Below are 24,357 nucleotides of genomic sequence, written 5' to 3' on the forward strand. Positions count from 1 at the left end.
TTATAGTCCCCATACAATTCCCACCAGCCTTGTTTTGATTGTAGTCCCTCCTCACCCCCTCCCCATAGCGTGTCTCTGGTTTAGAGTTGCTTGTTGATTTTGATTTTACTTTATTATAATTAGTCTTATTCCTGGTCCCTTATTTAGGTTTTCTAAATTCCTGCTATGAGTGAGACCATCTGGTATTTTTCTTTTTCTTTCTGGCTTATTTTGCTGAGCATGATCCCTTCCAGCGCCATCCATGTTGCTGCAAATTGCATGTGTTTATCATTTTTGATTGCTGAGTAATATTCCATTTTGTATATGTATCACATCTTCTTGATCCAGTCATCTATTTTTGGACATTTGGGTTGTTTCCATAGCTTAGCTATTGTAAACAGTGCTGCAATAAACATAGGGGTGCAGGTGCCCTTTTGAATTAATGATTCTGTGTCCTTTGGGTAAATACCTAGGAGTGGGATTGCTGGGTCATATGGAAGCTCTATCTTTAGCAGGTTGAGGAATCTCCACACAGCTCTCCATAGTGGTTGGACCAGTTTGCACTCCCACCAGCAGTGCAGGAGAGTTCCTTTTTCTCCACACCCTTGCCAACATTTGTTGTTGCTAGTTTTTTTAATATGTGCCATTCTCACTGGTGTAAGATGGTATCCCATTGTAGTTTTGATTTGCCTTTCCCTGATTACAAGTGATGTTGAACATTTTTTCATATGCCTGTTGACCATTAGCATTTCCTCTTTGGAGAAGTTTCTTTTTTAGCTCTTCTGACTGGATTATTTACTTTTTTTTTTTTGTTGAGTCTCATCAGCTTTTTGTAGATCTTTGTGATCATTCCTTTATCATTAGTGTTGTGTGCAAAAGTTTTCTCCCAATCTGTGGGTTGTCTCTTTGTTTTGGTTACTGTCCCTTTGGTTGCTGTACAGAAACTCTTTAATTTGATATAGTCCCAGCTGTTGATCTTTGCCTTCACTATCACTGCTTTGGGTGATGTGTCTTTAAAGATGTTACTGAGGTGTATGTCATGTAGTGTTTCGCCTATATTTCCTTCTATATATTTTATGGTTTCAGGTTTTATATTTCCTTCTATATATTTTATGGTTTTATGGTTTCTTATATGTAGTTCTTTAATCCATTTTGAGTTGGTTTTTGTGTATGGTGAGTCAAGCTTCATTTTTTTGCACGTAGTGACCCAGTTTTCCCAGCACCATTTATTGAACAAATTTCTCTGCTCCATTGCATATTCTCTGCTCTTTTGTCAAAGATTAGTTGACCATAAATCTGTGGGTTTATTTCTGGATTTTCTATTTGGTTCCATTGGACTGTGTGTCTGTTCTTGTTCCAATACCATGCATTTTTTATTATTATGGCTTTGCAGTATAGTTTGAAGTCTGGGAGTGTGATACCTCCATACCTTCTTTTTTTTTTTTCAGGAGAGCTTTGGCTATTCTGGGATTTTAGTGTCTCCATATGAATTTTATCAATATTTGTTCTATTTCTTTGAAGAGTGTCATTAAAATTTTTATTGGAATAAAATTGAATCTGTAAATTGCTTTTGGTAAAATGGCCATTTTGATTATGTTAAGTCTTCCAATCCAGGAGCAGGGGATGTCTTTCCATTTTTTTGTGTCTTCTTCTATTTCTTTTAACAGTGTTTTATAGTTTTCTTTGTGTAGGTCCTTTACCTCTTTTGTTAGGTTTATTCCCAAGTATTTGATTTTTTTGGTTTTAATAATAAAAGGGATGGTTTTCTTGATTTCTTTTTCTTCAGATTTATTGTTTGTATAAGAAAGGCTACTGATTTTTGTGTGTTGATTTTGTGTCCTGCTACTTTACTAAACTGATTGATGAGTTTAATTAGTTTTTCTGTGGAGTTTTTGGGGTTCTCTATGTATATTATCATATCATGTGCTAATAGTGATAGTTTGACTTCTTCCTTGCCTATTTGGATTCCTTGTGTGTCTTTCTCTTGTCTTATTGCTCTAGCTAGGACTTCCAGTATTATATTGAAAAGCAGTAGTGAGAGTGAACATCTTTGTCTTGTTCCAGCTCTTAATGGAAATGCTTTTAACTTTTCCCCATTGAGAATGATATTGGCTGTAGGCCTGTCATATATGGCCTTTATGATGTTGAGGTATGTTCCTTGAGTCCCGAGAATTTCAAGGGCCTTTATCATAAATGGATATTGTATTCTGTCAAAAGCTTTCTCAGCATCTATTGATATTATCATATGTTTTTTATATTTCTTCTTGTTGATGTGTTGCATTACATTGATTGATTTTTGGATATTGAACCATCCTTGTGTCCCTAGAATAAATCCTACTTGGTCGTGGTAGATTATCTTATGGATACATTGTTGGATTCTGTTAGCTTAAATTTTATTAAGGATTTTTGCATCAGTGTTCATTAGAGAGATTGGCCTGTAGTTTTCTTTTTTTGTGTTGTCCTTGTTTGGTTTTGGTATTAGTGTAATGTTGGCTTCATAGAATGTATTTGGTATTATCCCTTCCTTCTCAATTTTTTGAAAGAGTTTATGAAGAATAGGCACTAGTTCCTTTCTGAATGTTTGATAGAATTCATTTGTAAATCCATCTGGCCCTGGAATTTTGTTTTTGAGGAGGGTTTTGATTACCATTTCAATTTCACTGCTTGTAATTGGTCTGTTTAAGTGTTCTATTTCTTCTTTATCTAGCTTTGGGTGATTGTAAAGTTGTAGGAATTTATCCATCTCTTCTAGATTGTTGAACTTATTTGCATATAATTGTTCATAGTAGTTTCTGATTGTTCTTTTGATTTCTGCTGTGTCTGTGGTGATTTCTCCTCTTTCATTTGTGATTCTATTTATTTGTGCTTTCTCCCGTTTTTCCTTTGTGAACCTGGTTAGGAGTTTGTCTATTTTATTTATTTTTTCAAAGAACCAACTTTTGGTTTCATTGATCTTTTGGATTGTTTTTTTTTAAGTTCCTATTTCATTTATTTCTGCTTTGATTTATATTATTTCCTTTCTTCTACTGATTTTAGGGTTTTTTGTTGTTCTTTTTCTAATTCTTTGAGATGGGAGATTAGGGTGTTTCTTTGAGTTCTTTCTTGATGTGAGCCTGTATAGCTATATATTTTCCTCTTATTACTGCTTTTGTTGCATCCCATACATTTAGGAAATTGGTGTCCTTCTTGTCATTCAACTCAAAGTATTATTTATTTATTTTTTTATTTTTTATTTTTTATTTTTTAAAGATTTATTTATTTATTTATTTATTTATACAAGCACTGGGTACAGTCAGAAGCGCAGGAGAGTGAGAATTCACTAGAGCCAGAGCGGGGAACAGAACAGACAGACTGGCGAAATACACTGCTGAGGGAGCGCAGCAGGAGAGATCTGCGCGCCATGTGGGACCCTTGCCGGTAGCTGGGGATCGATCCGCGGTGCAGAGGCTGTGGGCAGCTGTGCAGCCCAGTGCTCAATCGCTGCGCCACCAGGGAAGCCTCTCAAAGTATTTTTTAATTTCTTCTTTGATCTCCTTCTTAGTCAAGTGGTCTTCCAACAGTGTGGGTTTCAATCTCCATGAGGTAGGAGGGTTCCTTGCCTTCTTTTTATGGTTTATTTCTAGTTTGATGCCTTCATGGTCAGAGAAGATGGTTGGTATGATTTTAATCTTGGTGTATCTGTTGATGTTTTCCTTGTGTCCCAGTATGTGATTGATCCTGAAGAATGATCCATGTGCACTTGAGAAAAACGTGTACTCAGATTTTTTTGGGTTTAGTGTTCTATAGATATCTATTAAGCCCATGAGCTCTAGATCCTTATTTAGAGCTTTAGTGTCCTTACTTATTTTTTTTCTTGTTGATCTTGTTTTTGTCTCCTTGCCCGTAGTGTTTCTTCTGAGAAGTCTGATGTCAGCCTGATTGGTTTTCCTTTGTGTGTTATCTGTTTCTTCCCTCTTGTCAGCTTCATTATTTTTTCCTTGTCTTGGATTCTTGGGAGCTTTACTATTATGTGTCTTTCTGTATTTTTCCTTTCATCATGGAAGTTTGGTGTTCTTGCTTCTTGTATGTCTATTTTCAGCTCCTTCTTCACATTTGGGAGTTCTCTTCAATTATTTCTTTGAATATTTTCTCTGTTCCTGTGTCTCTCTTCTCTCCTTCTGGGATTCCTATAACTCTTATATTTCCTTTCCTCATGGAGTTAGATAGTTCCCGAAGTCTTTCTTCAGTCTTTTCCTTTGCACTTCTCTTTGCTTTTCTGTTTTGGTTCTTTTTATTTGTGTCTTCGCGAGCACTTATTCATTCTTCCATTTCATCTATTCTGCTTTCATGCCTTTCCCAGAGTTCTTGAGCTCCTCCATTAATCCTTTAATCTCCTGCATTTCTTTCAGTTCCCTCTTTAGGGACTCAGTTTCATTCTTCTGGTCATTGATTATTTTCCCCATATCATTAATTATTTTTCCCATATCATTTTCAACTTCTTTCAGTTTTTTTAATCGTGGCAACTTCAAGTTTTCTATCGGGAAGACTCATAAGTTCCTCTAAGTCACTGTTGTTGCAGTCTGGTGTTTGATTGTCTTTTTGTGGTGTGTCTTTTACCTGGGGATGTGTTTGGTTGCTTATAATTTTTCTTCTCCCTGCTGCTTGTTTTCTAATTTGTCCTATGTTTTGGGAGACTGTGTCGCTGGTACTGGCTGGCATCTCTTTTGTGTGCTCTTTTTGGGATGTCAGAAACTGGTGGTCTGATCGAGTCCAATACCGTGATGCCAGAAGTCCAGTAGGGCAGTGGTTCTATGGATATGTTAATGGTCGCTGTCCCAGAAAATCTCCTCTTTCTGTATTTGTTTAATTCCAGAGGTGGGTCTTGAGGTCCCACAGACTGCCCTGGCAGTGACTGGATCTCCTGCTGGGCTCCAAATCACTGGATCCCACTCTTGGTTCTGACTCTCTGCCAGGCTTTCCAGCTCACCACTGGCTGTGGGGATGGCACTTTCCCAGTCTAGGTGGGTTCTGGACACAGAGATCCCTGTTCTGTAATGGCTAGTCAGGAGGGCATTTCCCTGCGCCCGCGACATTGTGAACTTTTTTTTTTTAAATAGATTTTATTTATTTATACATAAAAGAACTGGGGTACAGGCCAGGGGTGTGAGGGGTGAGAAGACTCACCAGAGACAGAGCGGGGAACAGAACAGACAGATTGACCAAAGTACACTGCTGAGGGGAGCAGTGGGCGAGCCAGGAGAGGTCTGCTGCTCCATGTAGGTCACCTCCCTGGCCGGTGGGGATCGAACTTGTGCTGCAGAGGCTGCAGATAGCTTCACACTGCTGTTCTTTACCCCCTGTACCACCAGGGAAGCCCTCATTGTGAACTTTTAATACTTATATTACTTTTCTGTGTTGGCTTTTTCAAAAGCACTCTTCACTCATTGAAGAGCAACTACCACAAAAATGCCTTCAAGTGTGGGGCCTCCCTGTTGGCACAAGGGGTTAGGTCTCAGCGCTATCAAGCTATGGCCAACCAATGAGGCATGAGTTCGATCCCCAGTCAGGGAGCTATGCACCTGGCACAGCAAACACCTCCTGTCTCGCCCGCTGCTCTTCTCAGCAGTGTATTTCAGTAGACCCACCTATTCTGCTCCCTTCTCTGTCTCTGGTGAATCCTCTCACCTCCCTGTACTCCCTGCACCTCTGGCCTACACCCCAGTTCTTGTATGCATAAATAAATAAAAATAAATCTTAAAAAAAAACTGCCTTCAAGTTATTGTCTGTTAATAACTCCCCTTTCTTAGAGAGAAATGCTGTCAGTGGAGAATATAATATTTTTTTTCTACATGTAGTTCCATACATTCCCATCCATGATGCCTGGCTTGAAGTAGGTACTCATTAAACACTGCCCATGATACTAACAAGGTTGACTTTGGTAGAGGGATGCTGCGGGATAGGAAAGAATGACAGTCCCGCGCGTCCAGTCAACACATAGCCCCTGGGACACGTGCTTAGACCAGGCCCTCTGTGGGGTGGGCATGTGTCTGTGCAGGTCCCACAGACAGTGCTGCTTCTACAGGTGTGTGCCCTGGGGTGCTTTATGGAGCCATCGAAGCCTGTTTCCATATCTGTATAATGAGTCAAGTCAACTGTATGTACATGACTTAGCTCCCGGCCTCTGCCGGAAGAGGATCATTTAAATAATTAGCACTGTCATGACTGCTGTGTTGGCCAAAGGCTGGCACTCAGGGGACACTCCATAGGGTCCCAAACAAAATCAGACAGTGTAACACCAAGTGAAGTCTCCAGACATGCAGGTGGGGAGAGCAGGATGACCCAGGGTGGTCCAGGAGAAAGACTGGTCCTGTGATTTGAGACTAAAAAGAGCCTCCACAGAGATTGCAAGAGATTGCAAGATTCCCTCCCTGCCCTAAAGGGAAAGCACAAAGAAGGAAAAAACAGAAGCAGAGGCTGAGCAAAAGCATAGGGACAGAGAAGACAGACTGGGGAGGGGGCAGAGAACAGAGGGAGCTGGCTTGGGGAAAATGCTGCTTCTACATCAGCTGCTGATGTGCTTCTAACTCTATTGTTGCGTCGTGAGCAAGAAGACAGAGCAGCCCAGGGTGTTGTCCACGTCAAAGGTGCTGGTAAAAGAGCTATTAAGAGGGTGACTATGAACTCATAGCAAAGGGTCAGCCATGATGACATGGGAGAGGGATGAGAGATTTGGATGAAAACCCTCACTTTGCTCACCCATGGTTTTTGGGGCAGTGAGTCTCGACATTTCTTTATTTTTTTAAAGGTATATTTATTTATGCATACAAGAACTGGGGTACAGGCCAGAGCTGCAGGGGGTGAGAGGATTCACCAGAGACAGAGTAGGGAGCAGATCAGGCAGACTGAGTGAAATACACTGCTGAGGAGAGCAGTGGGCAAGATAGGAGAGGTCTGCTGCACCATGTGGGTCACCTCCCTGGCTGGCTGGGAAATCGAACTCAAGCTGCAGTGGCTGTGGATAGCTTCATAGTGTTGCATCTTAACCCCTTGCACCACCAGGGAGGCCCCACGTCTCAATATTTCTTTGTGGTCCACTTCCTCTGAACTGGATGTCATCTTCCCCAGGGAAGAGCAAGGTGGATGGGCTGATATGGACATCACCTCCCAAGGCCAACTGAGGTTGGAGTCTCGGCACTGCCACTTCATGGCTTGTACCCTCGGGCCAGATCATCAACTTCTCTGAACACCCACTTCTTCTGCAAAATGGGAGGAACAATAGCATCTTCACTGACTGCAAGAATAATCCAGTGAGAGGATCCCATAAAGACTGCAGGTAGGACGTGTACATGGAGGTTTGGAAAACTGACTCCCCCTTGCCAGAAGTTAGCTCATTCTCAATTGCTGCTTCTAGCCCATGGCCCCCCAAAGCCCTCCCACAGTGAAGCTTCCTCTCATTTGCTTTCAATTCCTTTCTTCCATATGTGCTCCAGAATGGAAAGAATCTCCCTCTCTTCAGTCTCATAGTGTAGTGTTTCTCAGAATCTGCTTTGGGTTATATTTATGCTTCTCTGCACAGGGGCCTCTATAAAGAACGATGGTATAAGAAAGAACACATCTGGTTTTTATCCTCCGTTCTAGGCACAGGGCTTCAAAAACCCTTGGAATTTTCTGGGTGACAGGAGTGTCTGTTATGGACAGGAGGTGACTCATGATGGGTCTCTAGATAGCTTCAGGATGGGATCCGGTCACAGAACATCAACCACATGATTAAAGGATTAAGACTTTCAGCTGTACAAAGCTTCAGGGCAGGAGATGATCAAGTTAATCAATCAGCTTCTTGAATGAAATTCCAATAAAAACTCTGCATACAAAGGCTCATGAAGTTCTCTGGTTGATGATGTGATGATTTTCCTGGAGGATGACTTACTCCCACCCCAGAGAGAGAGCGAGAACACAGACACCTTGCCTTTGGGACCCGTCAACATCTGGCACTGCACATATCTTTTCTGATAAAACTGTAATTGTAAGTATAGAGCTTTCCTGTACTCTGAGTCATTGGAGCAAATTATCAAACCTGAGAAATACCAAATTTATGGTAGTCAGAAGTATAACTGATGTCTAAGTAAGGACACTCTTTGGACTTTTTCCTTAACCTATGAGGTCTGTGCTAACTCCAGGCAGTTAGTGTCCAAATTGTATCATCCCAGTACACCCATGCAATCAGAACAGGAAGGGGCTAATATCTTAGGAGAGTCTGTGTTCCACATCAAGAACTGGATAAGGATAGGTTGAACCAAAAAGAGTCAATTTTTTTTTTAATGCATACAAGAATTGGGGTACAGGCCAGAGGTGTGTAGGGGGAGGTAAGAGGATTCACCAGAGACAGTGGGGAACAGAATAGGCATCGGATTGACTGAAATACACTGCTGAGAGGAGCAGCGGGTAAGTCAGGAGAGGTCTGTTGAGCCATGTGGGTATCTCCCTGGCCAGGGTTCGAACTCGTGCTGCAGTGGCTGTAAACAGCTTCATAGGTTGCATCTTAACCCCTTGCACCACCAGGGAGGCCCAAGATTTCAACTTCTTATATTCAGATGAGTAGTGACTACTTTGACCTTCCCCCATGGTATTAGAGTTTTGGTGGAAGGCAGAGCCCGGTTCCCATCATGAATGCTTAGTGGCCAATCTCCCTGTGCTCAGAGCAGTCACATGACTGAGGCTCAGCCAATCCAATGTACTCATCCTTGACGTTGAATCAGTAGCAAATCTGATAAAAACAAATCCAGCTCCCTGGAGCATCTGTGATGCCAGGGGCAGGAGCTAGTGCTGTGGGGACAAGCTGCTCTAGCTAGCATTCAGCGAGACAGCAGAGCTGTTCTCTTCTGCCTTGTTCTATAGGGTGGTTTTTGGCCCCTCCAAAGTTTTCTTCACTTGTTTTCATATTCTATTTTGTTTCACAATTATCCTGGAAGTTGTCTACTCTATTTCTACTCTTTGATAGTTACTCTTGAAATTTTGCCATACATACATCATTTAGTAAAGTCTAAATTTGATATCTGAATGCCGGTCCAAACCAAGGATCTTAGAAGACTTCTGCTTCAGGGCTTCCCTGGTGGTGCAAGGGGTTAAGCACTGTGCTATGAAGCAATCCGCAGTCTCTGCAGCATGAGTTCGATCCCTAGCCAGCCAGGGAGCAACCCCCATAGCACAGCAGACCTCTCCTGACTTGCTCCGCTGCTCCCATCTGCAGTGTACTTTGGTCAGTCTGCCTGTTCTGTTCCCCACTCTGACTCTGGTGAATCCTCTCACCCCCTTCATCTCTGGCCTGTACCCCAGCTCTTGTATGCATAAATACATATTAAAAAAAATCTTTAAAAAAAAAAAGAAGACTTCTGCTTCAATCACCCTCTAAAGTTCCTTCATTGTCCTGTATATTAGCCCAGTTCTTTATTTTAAACCTACAACTTAGGCATTTATTGTTGTTGCTTTGTTCACATAATGCTAGTTCAGATTTTGCCTTCAGACTTCTTCTTCCTCCTTGCATCTCACACTACCTTCCTGGGGCCATTTTCCTTCTTCCTAAAGGATTTTTCTATGCATTTCTTTAGTTTTGTGCTTCTTGATGGTAAAGTCTTGATACTTGCTCTTATAAATATGTCATTATTTCATACATGTTCTTCTTTAAAGACGATTTTGCTTGGTATACCATTTCAGGTTGGCATTTTTTTCAGCACTTTGAAGCTATTACAACACTTTTTCACTGTTGTTTTAAGATATTTACCCTACGTCTAACTCTTCTGACAAATTTTGTAGGTGCACTTTCTTTTCTCTCTGGCTACTTTAGGATCATCTCGGTTTTCGGCAGTTTACTTTGATGAGTAAGTATGGATTTTGTTTGTTTTTGTTTGGTCTATTGTGTGCTTTCTAGCTCTGTGGATTCATATCTTTCACCAATTCTGAAATAGTCTCAACCACTATCTCTTTGAATATTGATTCTCTTCCATTCTCAGCATTCTCTTCTTGTGGAATTCCAACAGAATATCTTATTTTATGTTCTATAGCTAATAACTTCTTTTTTTTTCACTTCCTTGTCTATCTCTTTAGGATACCCTTTGAGTAATATCTTCTAGTGCATTAATTTTTTCTTCATCTACCTCTAAATTGCCCTCTATATGTATATATGTGTACTTCACATATCATACAATTTACCCATTTAAAGTCTATAATTATCAGTTTTTAATATATTAACAGTATTATTCCACAGGTACGACAATCAAGTTTTCATCATCCCTAAACCATTATTAATGGCTTCATCAACCATATTAGTGGTTTTATCATTCTGAAACCATTAATAGGCTCTCATATTTCCCTACACCCCCCCTCACCTGTTCTAGCACCAGCAAACTGCTTTATATTTCAATAGACCAGTCTAAGGGACTGGCATGAGGCAATTACTTCAAGGAGGAGAGGCATTTGCTTTGATGTTGAGACCCCAGCCCACCCTTGTACTGTTAGTGGATGTTCTTTACTCCTAGATAATACTTTAAAAAAAAATAATAAAGGCGTGTTCCATCCATGTTGTTGCAAATGCAAGATTTCATCTTTTTTTTTAAGTTGAGTAGTATTCCACCATATATATATAAAGCATAGTATATGCTTTTGTTTATATATGTTGACAATTGGTAATCTGTAGAGACAGCAAATGGATTAGTGGTTGCCTAGAGCAGGGGTATGTGAGTGGGTGGGGGTTGAAGACTAGGGAGAGGCAGCCAAGGGGATTGGAATTTCTTATTGGAGTAATGAATATGTTCTGAGGTTGATTGTGGTGATGAATGCATAACTCTGTGTGTATGTGTATATGACAAAAGTAATTGAATTGTGTACTTAAAATAAATAACTTATATAACATATGAATTTTATCTCAATAAAGCTCTTAATTTTTTTTAAAGAAGGAACTATTGATATTGATACATGCAACTAGAAATTACGTTGAGTGAAAAATGGCCAGTCTCAAAAGAATACATACTGCATTATTCCATTTATATAATATTTGTAAAATAACATAATTATAGAAACGAATGGTTTCCAGAAGTTAGAGATGGGTGGGGTGGATGTAGTTATAAAGAGTAGTTCAAGGGAGTCTTGAGATGTTGGAATAGTTATGTATCTTGACTGTGGTTGTGTTTTCACAAAGCTACACATGTAATAAAACTGCTAGATTTGAACACACGCACAAACACATGGACACAAACAATTGTGTAAATATCTTGGTGTTGATATTGAAAGTTAAAATTGGAAGATATTGGGTGACCGGCACAGAGGACTGTTTTCTACATTTCTTTGTAAATTTGTATGAAACTATAATTGTGTAAAATATTTTTTTAAATGTGCATTTTGTTCTAGTGTTTATCAAGGGGTAATCTCCCTTTTGTCTTGCTACAATTGACAATATGAGACATTTTGGAGTCATCTGAGTCTTGGTAATTAAAACAAAATTGGGGAGGAGGTTGAGAATGAGGCCCTGGACTGGTCCAGGCAAGTCCAGACATGAACAGACTGGAAGGGGCTGAACCAAACAGACTGGCTGCAGGCCCCCAGGATTGAAATTCTTTTTTTTTTTTTTAAGATTTATTTATTTATGCACACAAAAACTGGGGTACAGGCCAGAGGGGTGTGGGGTATGAGAGGATTCACCAGAGATAGCATGGGGAACAGAACAGGCAGACTGACTGAAATACACTGCTGAGGGGAGCAGCAGGTGAGTCAGGAGAGGTCTGCTGCGCCATGTGGGTTGCTCCCTGGCCGGGGATCGAACTCATGCTGAAGAGGCTGTGGATTGCTTCGTAACTTGCGTTTTACTGCCTTGAGCCACCAGGGAGGCCCAGGATTGAAGTTCTTGATTGAACTTCTACTAATCAGAACTGTATTTACTGAAAACCCCATTTGCCTAAAACCCCAAGACCTGAGGACCTGGTTGAGGACTTGCCTGCTTCTATGTGTGTGTGTGTGTCTGTGTCTAAGTTCTCCCTCTGTTGGGCAACTTGGGCACACAAACTGAGTACTTCCTGGGTCTGTGTTCTCTGGGCTATCACCGTAGGCCTTAAATAAACATTTCCCCCCCCTTTGCTAGGCTTTGGTTTCTAGGGCTGCACAATTTAGCATCTGATTGTGTAGGCCTGGGGTGATGCTGGAGATTCTAAATTCATATCAATTTCCCTGGTGGTACTGATGCTACCAGTCTGGGACTACACTTTGAGTCGAGAGACTTTGAGCCACGGGGGTCAGAATATTTAAAGAGCATTTGAGGGTTATTGGGGCAGAGTCCTGGAGGAGGTGGGGAGAACCAGGACTCAGTGGAGTGGAGGAGTCAGAGGACCTGCACAGGCTGAGTAGCGGCAGTCATGGGGTGGGCTTGGGCACGGAGCCCTTAGAGATGAGCCCTGGGCTGGGCAGCCTTGTCGGGGAAGGAACAAGAGCCAGGGATGCTGAAAGATGCTTGTGGATGGAAAAGCTCGTTCCTTGAACTGAGAACACTTATTTACAACATGTACTATTTCATGATTTAATTGCAATGAAGAATTCTAACGAAAGGCAATTAAGCAGAATTTTGCTTTGGGGAGGACAGCGAACCCTGTCTGGGACTAGCTTAGGAAAGTTTCCCTGCAGGCCTGGGAGAGGTCAAATCTTAGGACTTGACCTTCTCTGTGTTCTGGCTGCTCATTTTTATGACACCCACACCATGAAGTGCCCCCTCCAAAGCTCAGACAATGGCCTGGAGGACAGTCAGGAGGGGGCAAAACCCTCAGCATTTAGGGTCAATATCTGGCCCCAATACCACCTGGTGCATAGAAAGCAGTGTCCAGTGTCTGCCAACATGTTATCCTTGTGGACCTCCCTGGAGCATGAAATGGAAGCCATGGCGTGTGTGGGAAGTGTTGGCAGATGTTCTGGAAGATGATAGAAGTCTAGCACACACTGAGTTCTTTCCACTGTCTCCTCATGTGGCGTAGGCCCCAGCCAAACCCTCTGTTGTTTCTGATGCTCTGATCACCTGATGCCCCCATTTCTCAGGCCCCAGTCCCCCTGCTCCCCTTTTCACAGAGATGCCTCTGTAATAGGTTCATTTCAAGGTGGGCAGTGGACTACAGACATTCTCCAACATTCTCCAACTCAGAATTATCTGGAACACAGCTGAAGTTTTGTTTTGTCTATCTGATTCCTATGACAAATTTCTCAATTCAGACAAATTTTGAGAAGGGGAAAGCTAATTAAATATCAACTTGTGCCCCTGCCTTAGGTTTTTTGTTTTTTTTTTTTTAAGATTTATTTATGCATATGAGAGCTGGGGTGTAGGCCAGAGACGCGGGGGTGGGGGTTGGGGTAGGGGAGAAAGGATTCACCAGAAACAGGGTGAGGAACAGAACAGGCAGACTGACTGAAATACACTGCTGAGGGGAGTAGCGGGCGAGTCAGGAGAGGTCTGCTGCACCATGTAGGTAGCTCCCTGGCCAGCTGGGGATTGAACTCGTGCTGCAGAGGCTGCGGATTGCTTCTTAGTGCGGTGCTTAACCCCTTGCACCACCAGGGAGGCTCGCCTTAGGCTTTTTGCACTGAAGACAGGTCTGGTTAAGACAGGTTTGGTTAAGACCGGTGGCTTTGAAGTTCCTGAATGTCTGGGTTTAAAACTATTAACCAGGGCCTCCCTGGTGGTTCAAGGGGTTAAGTTGCAGCACTATGAAGCTATTGTAACAGGGTGGTCCCCACGAAAGGGGGAGGTTCCCTGCCCCACCCAAGGGAGGGTGGAGCTGAGCAGGAAGAGGAGAAGCTGCAGAAGAGACTGAGGAAGGAAGCAGGATGGAGCCAGGAGACCTGGAGGAGGCACATGGAACCTAGAGACACGTGAAGAAACTGCGCTTGCCTTGGGGAGGTGACCATGGCAGCTTTTATCTTCATGTTGATTTTGCTCTTTTCCTTCCAGGCTTGTCTGGTTGTTTCTGACCCTTTTCTGTGGGTCCCCACTGGAAGATGCCTTAGACTTGTGGCAGGCTTTGGGGCCTTGTTCTGGGCCGATCCCATATGGATGGACTTTTACCCACGAGGGGATGGGTAACTTTGGGTGCTTCATTTAGAAACTAGACTCTTTGCCTTACCTGTATTGTTTCCTAGTTTTATTAAAGTTCCTTCCCATTAAAGTCTCCTATGTTTTGTGTTGATGCGGAGGATGGCAGAACCCATTTAGAATAGGCAGGTTTGCGGGGTTTGGGCTGTCCCTCTCCCTGTCCTATAACACTATCGCCAGCCACTGCAGCACAAGTTTGATCCCTGGTCAGGGAGGTGACCCACATGGCGCAGCAGACCTCTCCTGGCTCACCCACTGCTCTCCTCAGCCATGTATTTCAGTACATCTGCCTGTTGTGCTCCCCACTCTGTCTCTGGTGAATCCTTTCATTCTGCCCGCCCCCCCCGCCCCGCCCATCTGGCGTACACCCCAGCTCTTGTATGCATAAATAAGTAAAATTCTTTAAAAAACCACCACCACAACAACAAAAACCTATTAACCAGGCTGGCACACAGTGGGTAAAATTTTCTCAGGGTACAAATGTTTTTGACAGGATGTCCTGACATCAGGGAATGAGTGGTATCCTTTGAGTTTGACTGAATCCTGTAGAATAAATAAGATGGTAGCTGTCCCTGGGGGGCAGCGTACAAAGAAAAAAGTTTTAGAAAATATTGAGATTAAAGAAAAATATGAGAAACCAGGTATGTCCTGAGCGGAGGACACAAATTCTAAAAATGTAGCAACCAGAAAAAATCATATTCTGTTTGAAAATCCTATTCAGATCAGCAAAAAAAAAAAAAAAAAAAAAAAATTCTAGTCTGTTAACAATTAGGGAAAATAACTCATGCAGCTAAGGTTTGAAGGTCTGATTTTGCAGGGTCGAACCTTGGACTTTAACATTGACCGGCCCTGGTGTAGAACTTGCGAAATCTTCTCTTGTAACCAAGAGAGGCCCTTTGGAGGTCGCAGCCTCTCCCAGTTTCCCATTGTTATTATTAGTGCCAGTTAGAAGGCCTTGACCTTGAGGCAGTTTGTCAGAGTCCTCCTTCTCCTGCCGTCTGCCTGCCAGTTGTCTTGGGTGGATTGACCACCAAGCAAATCCAGTTAAGTGAAAAGCCAACTCCTGGCAGCTCAGAGCATTTTTAATAAAGTAAGACCATCCCCGGGAAGTCAGCGGGCACTCTCAAATCCTGGCTGATCATCAGGTGTTTTATCAAAGACCTAGAGTTTGCAGGTAAACCACACACAGACCAGCCAGGGGATGGAGTCAGTGTGGGTCTGAGACTCGACCTGTTAGGGGGAAAAGGCTGTCCTAAAGCTAATTCCACACAGGCTTTGTGGACTCCACCCCCACCCCAGGCCAAAGCCAAAGACACTGGGGACTCCAAATCCCATCACCACCAAAGGGAAGGTGGCTGGGACCTGAGGGTGGGGTTAAGCAGCCAGGTGGGTATAAAGCCAGACACGTGGGCTTTGGAGGGGTCCCCCATTTTGGCTCTCTGCCAGCTTGCAGTGTCCGGCCAGCTCGGAGAGTACTTTTTGGGTTTCCAGGTGGTCAGATCTGGTAGGACGCATTAAAGACTTTATTTCCCTATTTTCTCCCTGAGTTGTACATTTTCCTTATTTCCTTTTCCCTTGTAAATAAACCTTTTATTAACCTTTTGTGTGTGCCTGTAGTGGAGTATTCATAAGTCCTTTTTAAGCACGCGGGTGAGGACTCACAGCCAGGCAACCCGCTCAATATCGGGGCTGCCCTATAACAGACCCAGTGCTTGCACTTGCATATTTTATTGATGACAAGCATTGCATTTATCAAGAGAACAATTTCCTTAGCAATTTCAGAGTAATTCGAACCCCTCCATCTCAAAACCCAAAATAACACAAATGGAAGCAAGGGAGATGAAAGGTTTTCGAAAGAACTTTCTTTTTCTTAGAAGGTTAACAGGAGCTGGACTATAGTCTGAAAATATTAAGTTAGGAAACTTTCAATTTTCTCCCTTCCCCACAGGAATCCTTGCCTCTACTGCATTTCCTTAAATACAGTTCAAGAAACTATAAATATGCCAAATGTGTCTATTTACAAATAGAGTTTGGTGAAGAGTTTGGGATCCCCTGTGACAATGACTGGGTGTGGCTGATTTTTCCATGTCCTGGGGAAAGACAGGAAGGTGGTTACTGTTCCTCCTAATTGACCTTGGGGGGTTCAGCATCTCTAACAGGCATCTCTTAGGGGTGCCTAAGGCTTTCCTGAGTGGTTGAAAGCTCCCCAGTCTCGGGATGGTCCTTGTAGATGCATCGTCCCAGTCTCATGAGGCCCCGTCCTTTCTGAGTCCCCAGCTCCCCCTTTCTTGCTATGAAATTGATTCTGGTTTGTGCTGTTATCACGATCACAGCTGCTGCTGCTGCTTTTCACCCTGGTAATCACCAGGAGTTCTTGCCTCATGAAGCCGTAAAAAGGAATTCACAGACTTTTCAGACAAGAAAGCAGAGAGAAGCAAACTTTGAGAGAGTAAAGAAAAGTTTGTTTAGGGAAAAGGACAAAAAACAAAGACTCCCAGGAATAAAGTACCTGAGAGGGGCAAAGAAGCCGTTCTGGAGTCTTGCTTCGGGAATATATACTTTCTTTCCCTCGTTATTAAAGTCCCATCCATCTCTCTGTGATTGGTTCCTTCTCGGTGGTCTCAATCTGCTACTGTGCTTGGGATTTCCCTGCATCACGTTCCTTATCTTTTAGCAGACCTTTCTTCTGTCATCCTTGATCCGGACATCCTTTTTGCCCTTGTTGCTCTAGTCCTGGGGTGACTGACAAGCTCCCTTCAGAACTTGTTGCCCTTTTCTCTGGATCTTCCCTTGTTTTTCTTGTTGCCCTTGTCTCTGGAGCTTCTTTAACTCTCCCAAGTCCCCGCCTGCACTGTCCCTGAAGCCACCTGATTACCCTAACTTGCCCTATGACTCAAAATGGCACCTGGGTAGACACCATGTCGGCCACTGGGCACCAGGCTCAGGGACAGCAGGCTCCAGCCCAGTTTCCCTCCCCAGTGGGCTGCTCCCCCAAGTGTAGCGCCTCTAGCATTAGGTATCATGACCACATGTACCTTTTCCCTAATTGGCCCCCTGATTTTAAAAAAGACCCCCTCCCCTGTCTTTTAATGGGGATCATTGCCAAGAAAGAGCCTCCACCTGATGTCTGCTGGGATGTGGAACAGAGACCCTTCCTTTTAATTGGCCCCCAGGGTGGGCTGCAGGCATATTTATAGCAGAGAACAGGTGGGAAGTGGCATTTGCCCCACCAGCCTCCAACTTCTGGCCTCCCCTGCCTGCTTTAGGAAGCTGGGCACTTCAGCTCATTTTTTTTTTTTTAAGATTTATTTATTTATACAAGAACCGGGGTACAGGCTAGATGTGCAGGAAGGTGAGAGGATTCACCAGAGACAAAGCGGGGAACAGAACAGGCAGACCGACTGAAATACACTGCTGAGGGGAGCAGGGGGTGAGACAGGAGAGGTCTGCCGCGCCATATGGATTTCTCCCTGGCCGGCCGGGAATCGAACCCGTGCTGCAGAGGCTGCGGACAGTTTCACAGCGCTGCGCTCAACCACCTGCACCACCAGGGAGGTCCCACTTTAGCTCATTTTGACGCTAAAGTAGACAACACTGAAATTCAATTCTGAAAGCATTTACCCAATTTCTCACACCCCCGCTGGCACGACGGATGTCTCTCAAGTCCCCTCTGGAGAGCAGCTCTGAGTTCACGTCACTTATCTAGTTTTCTGTCAGGAGGGCTTTGCTGCCTGTCAGAGCTACCTACTAGTTGATGAAGCCAATCGCTGACATCTGCTACGTTGGTGCTGCTAAGGGCGAACTCTGATATCAACGTTAACTAACGAGGTCTGGGTGTTCGAATTAATATCTACTTATCCTGCCTCCAACAGACTCCTCAATAGTCAGTTTTAACCATGTTCCTTTTCTGATAATCTTTGAAATTATTTTTTAGGATTTGACATAAACTGTTCTTCTAACTTAAACAGAAATGTGTCCTTGGAGTTTTCCCTCTCTTACACTTTACTTCTTATGTCCTAAAGTTGCCTCTCATTTGGCAATTAATAACAAAGAAAATGAGACGTATAAAAGATTTTTCCTTCACCACAGTGACACATCTACGATTGTCTTCATCCCCACTTGGAAAAAAACCCACACATTTTTCTTCTCGAAAATGAAAACAATCCAGAGAAGGATGGATTCTGAAGTCTGACATCTGCACTTTTATTTCTTTTTCCATTGGAAAAACAAATGGTCTCTAACCCTGATGTCAAACGCGATCTTGAGACGGATGAAATACAGTAAGCCTGAGAACGAAGCCGGCCGCTAAAGGGAGATGCTTTACTTAACAAAAAACACAGGGATCTGTCTTACAAGTTAAGTTCCCGAGAGGGAAATATTTGTAATCGTATTTGACTCTGGGATTAAGGGGGCAAGGTGAGACCCTTTCTTTGTGAACCACAGAGCCAGCAAGACTCCACACGTGTTCTCACCAGGGACGACAAATGTGAGCTGCCAGGATGATGATATCCCGAGACCTAAAATCATTTCGTGTTTTGAATCGCACATAAAACGTTGTGGGATTTGTTTTAAGTTTCTCGTTGGCACGCTGTGACTTCCTGTTTAAGCAAGAAAAGGGATTAGACGGGTTTGTTTATTGTCCCTGACACAAACAGCGCTGACAACACATTTTGTACACTTGACATAAATGAACCTTAATCAAACTGGTCAAATTCCTCGTGGGAGGTGGAGAAGATAAATCAGTCAGCCAGAAGCACTTGCAACTAAAATAACAACAATAATAAAAGCTCCTTTCTGTGTCAAACCTCACTACTTGCAGAGCAGCTACTTATCTGGGCTGCAAAACTGAGGACACTTGACATGGCCTCTCATCAAAGCAGTAACAGATTCTTTAAACATGTCAGTCTTCCAGGATAGCTGTTGGGACTTACCTGTCCCTCTTCAGCTTAATATTCCAACCAGTGTTCACACAGTTTCTGTAAAAAGCTAGAGTAAATATTTTAGGTTTGTGGGGCACATGGTCTGTGGCAAAGATTCAGCTCTGCTGATGTGGTTTGAAAGCAGCATTGATAAGATGCGAATAAATGGATGTAGCTGTATTCCAATCACTGAATTTTGAATTTCATATAATGGCCTGTGAGTCACAAAGGATTCTTCTTTTGATTTTTACTTACAAATGTCAAAACTATTCTTGGCTCACAGGCAGTGTTCAAAGAGGCCATGGGCTGGGTTGGAGTTGTAGTTTGCAAAACACTCTCCCAGAATATAGTTGGAATCTTGAATATGGGGGCAGAGAGGGTTGGGGTGGGGTAAGAGGGGCTGACCCCACGCAATCAAAAATCTGAGTACAACTTTTTGAGTTCGCCAAAACTTAACTAAGAGGCTGGCATTGATCAAAAGCCTTCTGATAACATAGATGGTTGATGAACACGTATTCTGCATGTTACATGTATTATAGACTTCCAATAAGATCAACTAGAGAAAAGAAAATGTTGTTAAGAAAATCATAAGGAAAATACATTTATAGTCCTGAACTGTATTTATAGATATTGCAAGTTAAATTTTTCTGCTGACAAGATGAATTGCCTGCATCAATATTCTCCATATAATCCAAAACACTGTAGAGGTAGCAACCGTTTCTGTTTTCAAAATTAAAGTATGTATGATTTTTCCTACTGTGGAATTAGCTCAATGATGCAGTTATCTATCTATCTATCTATCTATCTATCTATCTATCTATCTACCTATCTATGTATCTATGTATCTATGTATCTATGTATCTATCTATCTATCTATCTACTACCTACCTACCTACCTACCTACCTACCTATCCATGTTCAATTGCTGGTTGTTCTAGGTGAGACTTGACTCCAAATACCCAGGTAAGAACCCCAAAACTGCTGCACTTCATCTTTTTTGGAGATTTCTGTAAAAAGCTACATATTCATGTTTTTAAACTTGCTTACTAAAGCATAGCTCTCAAAAACTTATAGCACACACTTATTTAAAAATTTAAAAAATGGGACTTATAACACACTGAAATAACCTTTTATTTTTTTTTAAAGATTTATTTATTTATACAAGCACTGGGGTACAGGCCAGAGGTGCGGGAGGGTGAGAATTCACCAGAGACAGAGCAGGGAGCAGAACAGGCAGAAAGACCAAAGTACACTGCTGAGGGGAGCAGCGGGCAAACCAGGAGAGGTCTGCTGTACCATGTGGGTAGCTCCCTGGCAGGGGATGAAACTCATGCAGCAGTGGCGACGGGATAGCTTCATAGGCTGTGTCCTAACCCCTTGTGCCACCAGGGAGGCCCTTGAAATAACCTTTTAAAGTTGTTTTAAAACAGCTGGGAATTGGTGTACTAGAGATCATGTTATGATGCTGGGAGTGTCTTCAGTCTTCCTTGGGAAACTGGTAGAGAAGATACTAGTTTAAATAACTTCACCTATGAACTATGAGCCACTACCTTGAAAATCAGTGTCAAATTTTTGGCAGTCTTCTGGGCTTCATTATAAAGTTTTTGGAGACATGCTTACCTGTATTTTTCTTGACTCCAATTTCTCCCAAGCCTTAGTCATTTGGGGGTAGTGAGATTTCATCTTCTTGACTGAAAAATAACAACTGTTACAACAGGATTTGTTATTTATTCAGTAGCTTGCTAGTCCTATTGACTGAATACTGGGTTTTCTTTCAAATTTTGCAAATTCCTGGGGAATGATCCTAACAGGTGTGCCTTGGCCTGTTGCTGCACCCCGGCCGGGCACCACCATCTCCCTGCAGCTGTCTCCTGACCTTGGTCATCCCCTTGTTCAGTATCAGCGCAACCCGTCACCACGATGAGGAAAAACCTGAAAAGACGTGGAAATGGGCAGAAAAGCTTCCTAGAGGAACCCCGCCTTGTGCGCTTTCCTTGCCTCTGAGCTATTTTTCAACCTGTGTATTTTCAAACAGCAATAAATAAAGCAAATCATCCCGGTCCTTAAAAATAGGAATGGGAGCCGGAAACGTGGAGGGGCGCCAAGAGGGATGGCAAGGCCAAGGCCCGGGCCTGGTGAGGGCTTGGGGGTGCCAACAGCTTCCTCTTCCAAAAGGTTGCAGGGGGGTAATAAATACTCCTCAGAGGCAGCGAGCAGTCTGAATGGGAGGCGGGGTGAACTCTCCAGACAACCGGGGAGCCCAGGGTGAACTGCACTGCAAGAGGCAGCCCCAGGGAAGAGGCGGGGCCCCCCTGGGGGAAGGGACGTGGCGGGCAAGCCGGGAGCCCCCGGGGAGTGGGCGGGGAGCACGGGGGAGGGGACAGGGGGGAATTGGGGCAGCCCCGGGGCGGGGGCGGGGGCGGCGGTGAGGGGGCGGGGGCCGGCCTCCGGCGGGCGGGGTGCAGCGCGCGCGCCCCAGCATGGAGGCCGGAGCCGAGGCCGCCCGCGGAGCCGCAGGTACGGGGAGCCCGCCCGCCGCCCGCGCCCTCGCCCTCGCCCCGCCGCGCCGGCCCCTCCCCGCGGGTCGGGTTTCAATGGCCGCAAACCGAGACGGGACACCGCGCGGGCCGGGGGAGCCGCGCCCCGAGTTGGCGCCCGGGCGCCGCCGCGCACCTGTCGTTGGAGGGGACGCGAGGGCGCGCGCTCCGGGGCGGGCGGGCGCTCGTCGCCCCGAGGGGTCGCCCCGAGGGGTCTCCCTGGCGCCGACGGGCAAGCGCTCTGCCTCCCCGCGTGGCCTGGGCCGCCCCGTCTGTGGGGCTTGGGGGCGCGGGGCTGGGGGGCAGAGCGCTGGGTGCGGCAGCCCCGGGCCCTGCGGGACCCCCGGGGCGGACCCCCGCCCCTCGCCGGCGGCGTGCGGGGCGCCTGGGTCTGAGCGCGGGCCAGAGCCCCGGGGTGCGGTGGTGGAGGGGCGCTCGCGGTGTCAGTTACCCGTAGAACCGGGCCGAGCGCTGTGGGGCGCTCGCGGTGTCAGTTACCCGTAGAACCGGGCCGAGCGCTGTGACGTCCGAACCTCAGACCACGAGGGTCAGAACCCCAAAGGGATTTGCAACCCGTGCGCGGAGGACCGGGTGCTTGGCCGGGAGCGGCTGGGGGCGACTCACCTGACCGCTGAGCCAGCCCCGACGTGCAGCAAGCCCCGGGCTGGTCACTCCCCCACCACAGGTCCCTGAGGGGAAAGTCAGTCCGGCAGACTTCTTTCCTTTACTGGAAACCAAGAGCTGAGAATTCCTTGTTTTTGTGACCTGCATTTTTTTTTTTAAAGATTTATTTATTTATTTATACAAGCACTGGGTACAGTCAGAAGCCCCAGAGGGTGAGAGGATTCACCAGAGCCAGAGCGGGGAGCAGAACAGACAGACTGATGAAGTACACTGCTGAGGGGAGCAGCAGGCGGCAGGAGAGGTCTGCGTGCCATGTGGGCCCCGCGACCAACAGCCGGGGATCGAACCGGCTCTGCAGAGGCTGCTGGCAGCTTTGTAGCCCAGCGCTCAAGCGCTGCGCCACCGGGGAGGCCCTATGACCTGTACTTAAAAGCTGTGAATTTGACTAGTTTTTCTCCCCATTGCAAGTGGGTGAGTTCAGGAGAGATGGGGCCTACTAGCCAATTGCAGGGATGAGTTACTTTCCTTAGGACAGTTTTATATGGTCCAGAGACTGAGGCAGGATTTCCTCTTTGGTTTTGGGGGAGGGGATGCTAGTCCATCTAGATTGTGTTCAGTGATCCTTCTGGAAAGTCAGGGCTGTATGGAGTGGATGATATGGAGAACTGCTCTTTTGAGCTCCATTTTCTGCATCTGCAGAATGGACAGACTTTGCACACATGGCGGACCTCTGGTGTATTTGCACACAGTTGCTTAGTCTCCCCTCTGCCCTGGAGCGGAACCACGAGTCAGAACATTCTTCCAGACCAGAGCCTTCTTATTCCCTTTCAGTGGGAAAGTAAGGGTAATTTTATCTTCTGGAAAAGTCGGCTTAAACGGTTTAAGGATTTTCCTGTATGTATTTCAGCCATCGCCGTGGCCTCCAAGGAGGCTGAAGCCCAGGTAGCACAGCAGTTGCACATGAATCATTTCTCATGATCCAAACGGATTGGAGTTTTACACAGCTGTTTTCCTGGCTTTTGACAGCCCAGTTCCAAAAAAGAGCTCTGGCAAATCCTATCTATGTGGGAATCCATTTTCCTGTACAAAGGAAGCATTAAACTAAGACTAATGCTTTTAGAGAAGCCCATCCTGCTCCCCACTTGACTCAAGGGGTACAGCCTAGGGAAAGGTTGTGTGATATGGCTCCTGTCTCCAGGTGAGGCTGCTGAAAATCCGTGTCTGTTTGGAGGGTGCCTTCCAGTGTGGCTTTGGGGCGACTCCCCACTAATTCAAGACATGTCCCCGTCACACTTATGTTCTTTTTTTTTTTTTAAAACTCTTTTTTTTTTAAATTTTTATTTATTTATACAAGCACTGGGTACAGTCAGAAGTGCGGGAGGGTGAGAGAACCCACCAGAGCCAGAGCAGGGAGCAGAGCAGGCAGAAGGACCGAAGTACACCGCTGAGAGGGGCAGCGGGCAGCAGGAGAGGTCTGCGCGCCATGTGGGACCTTCCTCCGGTGGCCGGGGATCGAACCGACACTGCAGAGGCTGCGGGCAGCTTCGCAACCTAGCGCTCAACCGCTGCGCCCCTGGGGAGGCCCCACCCTTATGTTCTTTTTCTCTGAGAGTGTGTTATATGTTTTTAAATTTCCCTGTTGCTGAAGACCTTCTAAGATTCCACCAGACCCTCTGTTGCTGTCTTCTCAGCTCGGAGTACAGTGGAAAGGAAAATAGAAAGTCAGACCCTGCCCTGAACTCTTAATCCCCTCAACCTTTATCTTGAACTCCCCTCTGTAGGCTTCAGAGGACTCCTTCGGTTGATCAGCATCCTGAAATCTTCAGGAGCCGTGGAGAAGGCCATTTGTTTGGGCCCTTCCTTCTAATTACACACAGCTGAAGTGTTGGTGAGAGTTTCCTAAATTTAAGAAGTCGGTTTAGTGTTCCGATTCTGAAAAATCACGTGTTGGACAGTTTGCACGGGGAATAGCAGAGCTGTGGGAAACTCTGCAGGAAAGCATGCAAGCGTGGAGGGGGATCCAGGAGGACCCCTGAAGCTTGGCTTGGGTGGACCAGGGCCCCGGGGAGGCCAATAAGGAACCGGCTCTTGGTGGCAGACAGGATGCGCTTGTGATGCAGTGTCTTTCTCGACATGTCTCCTGTCAGAGAGTGAGAGGACTCCCTCTTGGTGGTCTCTGGACGCCCACTTGGCCATGAATTCT

General features: G+C 45.0%; 1 protein-coding gene across 1 annotated transcript in view; it reads left to right on the forward strand.

Annotated features, from left to right (window-relative positions):
• Nucleotides 1–21,473: 21,473 nt before the first annotated feature.
• LOC311184232 (protein FAM169B-like) overlaps nucleotides 21,474–24,357 on the forward strand; it is a gene marked incomplete at both ends in the record, with an annotated part of 58,380 nt that continues 55,496 nt past the window's right edge. The window contains one exon of the mRNA XM_084254072.1: nucleotides 21,474–21,510. Coding sequence (XP_084110198.1) covers nucleotides 21,474–21,510 — 37 coding nt within the window. The remainder of the gene's footprint in view (nucleotides 21,511–24,357) is intronic.

This window comes from Talpa europaea, assembly GCF_964194135.1.
Source record: "Talpa europaea genome assembly, chromosome: 14".
NCBI classification, from domain to species: domain Eukaryota; kingdom Metazoa; phylum Chordata; class Mammalia; order Eulipotyphla; family Talpidae; genus Talpa; species Talpa europaea.